The 8,881-nt window shown below is 33.6% G+C and overlaps 1 protein-coding gene across 1 annotated transcript; it reads right to left on the bottom strand.

Annotated features, from left to right (window-relative positions):
• Nucleotides 1-1,253: 1,253 nt before the first annotated feature.
• Nucleotides 1,254-7,205, bottom strand: LOC132749971 (gastrula zinc finger protein XlCGF8.2DB-like). The gene is made up of 2 exons (XM_060739918.1): nt 7,165-7,205; nt 1,254-3,408 (listed from the first exon to the last, which is right to left on the bottom strand). The coding sequence occupies exon 2, from the start codon at nt 3,236-3,238 to the stop codon at nt 2,489-2,491; it is 750 nt and encodes a 249-aa protein (XP_060595901.1). The 5' UTR covers nt 3,239-3,408; nt 7,165-7,205; the 3' UTR covers nt 1,254-2,488.
• Nucleotides 7,206-8,881: the final 1,676 nt, after the last annotated feature.

Raw genomic sequence — 8,881 nt, forward strand, 5'->3', positions numbered from 1 at the left:
AAACTCTAGCTATTTGGTTTTTTTTTCAAAGGAGATTTTGAAGTTTTTGCTATACACATGTCAGGAAAATCAATGACCCCCAGGGTGGGGCCAATTTTGACCCCAGGGTTTATATTTGAACAAACTTGGTATACACTCATTAGAAGATGTTTCATGCTGAATATCTTAGCTCAAACTCTTTGGGTTCTTTAAAAGAAGATTTTTTAAGTTTTTACTATTTGCATATAGGGAAAATCAATGACCCCCTGGGGCAGGGCCAATTTTGACCCCAGGGATTTTATTTGAACAAACTTGGTAGACACTCATTAGAAGATGTTTCATGCCAAATATCTAAGCTCTAACTCTTAGGGTTTTTAAACGAAGATATTTAAAGTTTTTTATTTTGGTTGCCATGGCAACCAGAGTTCTGCATGTAATTAAATTCTTTGAACAATTTTTAAAGGTGACCACCAAAGGAACATTCCTGTGAAGTTTGGATGAAATTGGCTTAGTGGTTTATGAGGAGATGTCATTTAAAGTAAAAGTTTACGGACGGACGGAAGACGGACAAAAAGCCATCACAAAAGCTCACCCTGTCACTTTGTGACAAGTGAGCTAAAAAGGCCCTGGAGCCTATACTGACAAATAGGATTTGATTGACTTATGTTTGTATAACACAGCCCTAATCACCATTCCCTGCAACATTCTTCATGTCCATGTCAAATATATAAGATCAATTAAGGACATTGAAAATTAACTATAATGTGTTTTGCCTTATAAAGTTCAAACATCTCTCAGTTTGGCAGATTGTACTGATAAGGGGAGAACACTGCATAAGGGATTGTATAAATTTATGTAAGTTGCTCGTATAAACAACCCTTTATTGTGCTTCAGTTTGTCTTAGTTTAAATACCATTGGTTACCCAATTAGTACATATGCATTAAGACCACCAATTTGCATTAAGTCATTAGCATTTGAGCAGCGTCACAACAAAAACGACATAATGGGTTTGCGACCAGCATGGATCCAGACCAGCCTGCGCTGATCAGGATCCATGCTGTTCACTGTCAGTTTCTCCACTTGTATTAGAGTTGGTAAGCAAACAGCATTTATCCAGATCAGACTGCGCGGATTAGCAGGCTGGTCTGGATCCATGCTGGTCGCAAACCCAGTATGTTGGTTTTGTCATGACACAGGTCACTTGTACCTTTGTTAAAACAAATGGACACAGGAATAATTTAATACATCAGAGACAAGGTAAACTGTTGCTTTATAAACATTTATTTTACCAATGACTAAATATCTAACAACATCAATAAGCATCAAGACCCACCACTGGGAGGGGGCAACCAACCAGTGGGGGCAACACTCAACTCTTTTTTTACTTCTTCTCAAAGCAAGCAAATAAAAGGCTTACACAAATCTTTAACAACAGCAACATTGTCGCAAAATACACCCGTCACAAAAGCTTTAGACAGAGATGTGGGCATTATAGATATGCATATATAGGAAATGTGCTCTGGGCAAAATCAGGAAATTATATGGATATTTTATCATCTCTAGTGACGTTAACCTTTCAAATATTAACCTAATTTAAATGTGTCACACTTGTAGTCATAATTATTACTTGTGTTACAATCCATCAATAAATGATGACGAGATGGCGAAATGGTCCCCCGTACACAAATTTTGACCTCTCTATGTGACCTTGACTTTGGTAACAGGTACCTGGATTATGTGCGCAATCAGCCTCACAATGGTGAATATTTGTGCCAAGTTAATGAATGTAGAAGTTTGGCTCAAAACAAGCTATTTTCACTGACCTCTAAGTGTGACCTTAAACTTTAACCTAGAAAACTGATTCATACACGTGACACTGCTTCTCATAGTGTTGAACATTTCTATGAAGTTTTATTGGAATCCCACCATGCATGGCGGAGATATGCACTGGACAAAGTTCTATATTTTATCATCTTAAGTGACCTTGACCTTGATATATTCACCTAAATTTCATGTTTTATACCAGTAGTTATGATAGTGACCATTTGTGTTTCAATCCCTCAATAAATGATTACTAAAGTGTCCAAAATACATTTTCATATTTTTATCTGGAAGGTTTTACCTCTTTAGTGTCAGAGTTATGTCACAGACAAAGTTCAAAGTGTAAAAACAACCCAAATGTTGCGTGTGACATGTCATCTCAGTATGGTGATCATTTCTGTGAAATAGTTGTAAACCAAACTTGAAATAACGAAGATATGGGCCGGACACGATTTTGCTGCAAGGTCCTGCTGTGACCTTAACCTGCAATATGGTGATTATTTCTGTGAAACAGTTGTAAAATATCTCATTTGGACCAAAATTGCTGAGCTTATCACATATGCTCCCCCGAATTTTTTGGGAAGCATAAAAAGTCAAGAATAAAAATGGTCTAAAACTGGTTGTTCTAAAGCTGAAATCACACAATTGTAATTTGTACAGTTACATTCATTACATGTACATAGTTTTTTAACCATTATTAACATGTATTATCATATGTTGCTTAAGACCACCAACTGTACTAAAAGTACACTGACAAACGCCACATGTAAATGTTTTTTCTCCTGTATGTAATCTCATATGGGTTTTTAGATGTACTTTTTGTCTGAATGTTTTATCACATAGACCACATGCAAATGGTTTTTCTAATGTATGTATTCTCATATGGTTTTTCAGACATATCTTTTGTCTGAATGTTTTATCGCACACATTACAATGAAATGGTCTTTCTCCTGTATGTATGGTCATATGTTCCTTTAGCACTGTCTTCCTGCTGAATGCACTATCACATATATTACATTTAAATGGTTTTTCTCCAGTATGCACTCTTAAATGTATTGTAAGATAATTCTTTCGAGCGAATTTACTATCGCATTTATCACATTTATATGGTTTTCCTACTTTTTCTCTTTCTCCAGTATGGATTCTCATGTGTTGCATAATACGACTCATTTGCGTAAAACCCTTACTACATAAATTACATTCATATGGTTTTTCTCCTGTATGTATTCTCATATGTTGTTTTACGTGACTCTTTTGTTTAAAACCTTTTTCGCATACATTACATTTAAATGGTTTTTCTTCACTATGTTTTCTTATATGTCTCTTTAAATCGCTCTTATAGTTATATGCACTTTCACAAAACGCACACTTAAACTTTTTTTCAGTTGTATTCATCTTCTTTTTTTCATATGTATTCATTTTCAAGTTTTCACTCATTGTTAGTATGTACAAATGTATTTTTTCTGTCCTCAAAATGTTCCTTCTTCTTTATTCAGCACTGTATTAAAGTTATGTCCAGCTTATTAAAATGTATCCCAATCAGTGAAATAAGTACTGTACAATACTGTGGCAAAACTTGACTCCAACTGCATCACAGGTCACAATTTCTGCAAGAAAATAATATGGAATACATGATTAACAAGAATTTGTAACAGAGTTACCAACATTCTATGAGAAGTTTTATATGAAGCACAAAAATATGCTATTTCAAAAGATGGAGCAAAAGTTTCATCAATGCTAGATCTGCACATGCAGGTAGCAATAAATTTATTAAAGAAATATAATGAAATAACTCCTGTATATGTGTCAACAGAAATACATTTGTATACTTGTTATCACTATTTCAATGCCCCAAAATGCAACAAATACAAAATCAAGACAGAATATGGTCTGTTACAGGGTATATTTCATGCCCAGTCACCAGTCATAAATCAAGGTCTGTTTGCAATTCACCAAAGACATTTTATTTGCATGGACCTGACTTGGCACCATCCCCTTTAACAGACTTTTTAAGGCTTTGACTTCAAAGTGTGACCTTGACCTTAATGTAAGGGTCTAGGTGTTGCCCATGACATGTCATCTTAGTTTTGCTAACATTTTTGCCAAGTAAATCTTAAATCCCTTGATTGATGAAAAAGTTATATACCTCACACAAAATATACTCAAGAACAGTCCATGTCAAGCTTTGGCACTCAAGTGTGACCTTGACATTGAAGGTAGGAGTCTGGCTGTTGCATATGACACATGGACTCATTATTGTAATCATTTGTGCCAAGCAATTTCAAAATCCCTTGAACAATAAAAAACATTATGGACTGCACACAAAATATAACCAAAGAAAATCATGCTAAGCTTTGACATCTTAGTATGGCCTTGACCTTGGAGGCAAGGGTCTGGGTGTTGGGCATGACATATCATCTTATTATTGTCAACATTTAAGCCAAGAATTTTCAAAATCCCTTGATGAATGAGAAAGTTATGCACTTTAAACAAAATATACCTTATAACAATATAAACGATGCAACAGGCGAAATTATAAACATCAAGATTATCACCGTTTTACTCCATTTACAAAATTTTTTGACAAATTTCAATTTGGCTCCCTAGCTTTGCTGTATTCAAATACACTGTGCTTTGAATATGGGAAATGAATGGCTCCGACTATTATGAGCCAGACTGGTTCTCATCTTCAAAGACGTGTGCATTTGAATACGTTTGAGCTGGGAGCCAATTTTGATTTTGTCAAAAGATTTGCGTTGTATAAATTGATGTTGAAGTTAAAAATTGAACATCACAGTGGAGAATAATATCTTCTGTGTCAAAAAGATTATTATGATAAGCACCGGGCCATTATCTCATTTTAACAGAGTAACTTTCTGCTCATCTTCTAAATGTTGCTATTGAATATTTTAACATATTGGGATTTAAGTTCCTCAGAAATTTTACATGTGAACGCCACTTGAATAATTCCCGCTTTTTAAACTTCTAAAGTAAAACACTATCTTAACATACTTGAAGCCAAAAATACCGATACACAGATCAAATCGCCTTGTAACAATATAATTCTTTGACAGCAACATCCTTTTTTTTTTATCTGAAGAGTCCCAAATGTCAAAATTCTCGGCAATGCCTAACCAGTAACAGGGTTAGGGTACGGATTTTGACAAATATTTTTAACATTTAAGACTTCTTTTTTAATAACTTGCTCTCAATTAGTACTCCTACGGCATACTGGCGTATGCCCAGCTACGCTACTGCATGTAACTCCCTGGCTGGTGTACTACTTGCTGAAGCATCATTTTCATTAAATATTTTACCCAGAAAATAAAAAGATTATATTTATTCTCTGTTCATGAAAAAATTAAACACACTTCTTAAATTTTGCAAAATGGTAATAGCCTAAATATTAAACTAAAAATTCAAAGGCTTGATTATTGCTTTTAATAAACATATATTGTGCCCATTTGCCAAAAAATAATTGTAACTCCAAACCAAAATCTCACAACTTGCCAGACCCAGCCCAATATAAACTTGGCATCATATACAAGTTCAGTCCATATTTATATTAAATCATTGTTTATGATATCTGTGCAATGCCCTTTTACTATTTAATTGTGCACTTACCAAAAAAAAAAATGAAAAAAATGTATATATACTGGCATGCAAGCAGTACCCGTACAAAAATCTTAGTAACTTAAAAATTATTTTTCATAACACTCACTCACTAAAAACTTGGTTGTTGCACCTCAACATTTAGCTCGTCACACAAATTATGGAAATTCCATTACGTTCTAAACATAGAACAACCCTTACTTATGAGGCCTGCATATGATATGGGGTACTGAAATTATCCATTATTTTATATGAAGAGAAGTAGTTCCCTTACATAAAACATAACCCATGATAATTATACAATGTTGTTATATCAGACCTATTTTTCATCTATAATTGTTGAAGAGACCATTTTCCAAAAAGGTAAGTAGATGTAATTCAGGACTAAACGCTGGTATCTATTGCCCGGTACCATTTCCCCAACGCATTGGCATGCATTGGAGTGCTTGTATGCATGCTATTTTACTCATTGAAGCCATAAAATTATATAACGTAGTTTTACAGGTAAAATTCTGATAAATTAATGTTCAGGTTTTCATTGCCCACTTATCTGTACACTGGTGGTATTAGTGGAAACCCTTTAGCAGGCCTTATATGTAGGTATTTGTGCGCATGCACGCAAGGATGGCATCCCCCGATGTTTACAAGGTCACGTTTTGACAATGCACAGGTTAAAATGATTTAAAATGTTAAATACATACTGCCTAACTGAAACTTATATTTTGTCTTGTTCATACATGTGCTTGATTTGATATCAACTTTTAAAGGATACAAGTAAAAATCAAGAGTTTAAACGAAAAATACCGGTACGGCTTCTGTACGGGAACTACTCGCATGCCAGTACAGTATTAAACAAAATTATAAGAATTTTACAAGTATTTCTGAGAGTGAGATTGAGTGAGAATAGCCAAATTAATATTGCTGGAACAGTTTGACCCACTTTATTGCTTGTCTTGTTTCCTCTAGGTACTTTCAAACCATTAAAACGGTTTGAATCAATTTTCCATGTATAAAAATGACAGTTATGATTATGTGTAACAGTTTAGATAGATTGACCTTTTCGAAAACCTAGCTAAACACCGTTTTCCGGTACATTAAGGATTTAGCTCTGGGGAATTACACCAACTGAAGTACATAACACAGTTACATGATATTTCTATTTTTTCATCATTATTGTACCGTTTGAGGTGAAAAAAATTGATGTACTTGAAAATTATCAATATTCCTTTAATATCTATTGCAAATTTTTCAAAAAATAAATTGTTTATGTTGTAAATCAATAAAATTAAAACAGACGTAGTGGAATCTTCCATAATAAATAAGGTTATTTTCTGCGTAAACTTGTGTATTTATATACTTTACTTTTTGTATGGAATTATTCATACAATGATATTTAATTATTTTCTTATAAAGACAAAACTGTTTTATTTCAATTTAATTTTAAAAAAAGGCCGAAAACATCGAGTTCACTATTACACTCCACTCTAGGTGAATTCCCCAGAGCTATGTACAGAATGTACCGGAAAACGGCGTTTAGGTACGTTTTCGAATTCGTGAATAGTCTGTAAAATGGGTCAAACCATACTGACGACCACACAGCACAATATGTATTTAATACGCTAAGGATAACTAAACGAATCTTACTATAATATAATATATATAATTAAATACATGAATCTATTCTTAAGCAAAAGTAGAAATATTAATACTATAGTATACTGTTGTACTAATCAATTAGATAAAATACTTACACAAACTGTTCTCATTATGACATGGCGTCTTACTATCAAAGGGCAGTAACTCATGTATAATTTGTTACAGTGCACTGACGATCGAGAGCCCACACGGACTCTGCACAATATTGGGATATAGTGAGAACCCTGTGTTGGGATATTGTTAAAAGTAATCATGGAAAAAATTATACTGTATTGTATATGTGTGTGTAATATATTATATAATTATACAATATATATTTTTTTTTCTAGAATTACTTTTTACAATATCTCAAGTTGGGATCACAAGGTTCTCACTAGGTCCAGGACTATCAACATAGGAGTCCAGGAACTCCCAAGCCGGAAAAAAGTATAAGAGTCTCATATCACATCAAAAATATGTTTAGCCGTCTTTGCTGCAGTTGATTAATAATAAGCAGAGTAAGGGGGGGGGGGTCAAGAATTTGAACCGAGAAAAATCTTAATTAGGAAAATGCTAATTTGTAAAGGAAAACACTGTATGGTAAAAAAGAAGGTAATTGAAAATATTTGAAGAATATTTTTTCAAACCATACATTGTCTCTACCCATGAATATTAAAACTAAAAGCATTATTTATTACAACTTATAAAAGAACTAGTTTTAATTTTTCGCTTATTTGAGAAAGTCAAAGGACAGGACTGTGAAACTGGCCCGGGCTTTGGCTTGCCCGACTATAGACTACATTTGTATATTTAAAAGAAAATCAACAACTATATCAAAGATATGCTTTATTTACCAAGAGCCGAGGGCATTTCTAAAAAATTAAAGAACGGTTTGCAGAATAAAAATAAAATTATAGATATGGGGGTCAAGAAGAGGCCACATTGTGACATAACCAAAGTGTCTGTGCTTCTTCAATACAGGAGATAAGTATTGTTACCGATGTGTCAAGTAAATAATAATTTATATCACTTACTGTATAAGACCATAGGCACTAGGATTCAAAGCTCACAATTTTTTAAAATCCGTAAATGAAACAAGATATTTGGTATATATAAAATTCTAAATATATAAAGAAATTGAAAATCATAGAAGGTTGTGGAACCGAGTACCTATGTCTTCAGAAGTTCAACCGTGATAATTAACAATCGCGGCAATAACAACTAGGTTGAATGTCACTGTAACACTCGGCCCCTTCTTTGCCCGATTTGTACATTTTAACCAGTCAATTTACAATGGAAATAATAAAAATTGCCTTAACAACACTATCAAAACACACACACACACGCACGCACGCACGCACACGCACACACACACAACAGTTGATTTGAACATTTAGCACATAAAAGTACTGGAGGTTTGATGTTCAAAAATTTACCCAAAAGAAGTTGCTAAAGACTTCTGGAATTATTTACTTAGTACAAATGATAAGACAATTAATTAACCTTAAAAATACTAATTAACAATACGAATCTGTAATAAACAGGTATCTTACCTTAACAAATATAATGTATAGACCTTTTTACGACGCGGTCCGTTGCTATGAAAAATATACCGGAATTAGAATTTTCTCGCGCATGCGCAACCTGCGTAGGGCAAGAAATACTTCGCCCTACATAGAAATATAGTAGAAATTCATATATATATAGACAATTCCGAGTTAGTTAGAAAATAATATAAAATAGCTTTCAACAAATATAGAAAAGATGACTTTATAGCTTTGTGGCGAAGAATGCCATAAAAAGGCATGGAAAAGATATTTTATACGATCACGG

This window comes from Ruditapes philippinarum, unplaced genomic scaffold (assembly GCF_026571515.1).
Source record: "Ruditapes philippinarum isolate M1 unplaced genomic scaffold, ASM2657151v2 ctg3429_1_1_1_1, whole genome shotgun sequence".
Taxonomy (NCBI): Eukaryota; Metazoa; Mollusca; class Bivalvia; order Venerida; family Veneridae; genus Ruditapes; species Ruditapes philippinarum.

What these genes read in the sequence shown, in the direction of transcription:
- LOC132749971 (XM_060739918.1), bottom strand. Translation starts at nt 3,238, where the DNA reads ATGAGTGAAAACTTGAAAATGAATACATATGAAAAAAAGAAGATGAAT.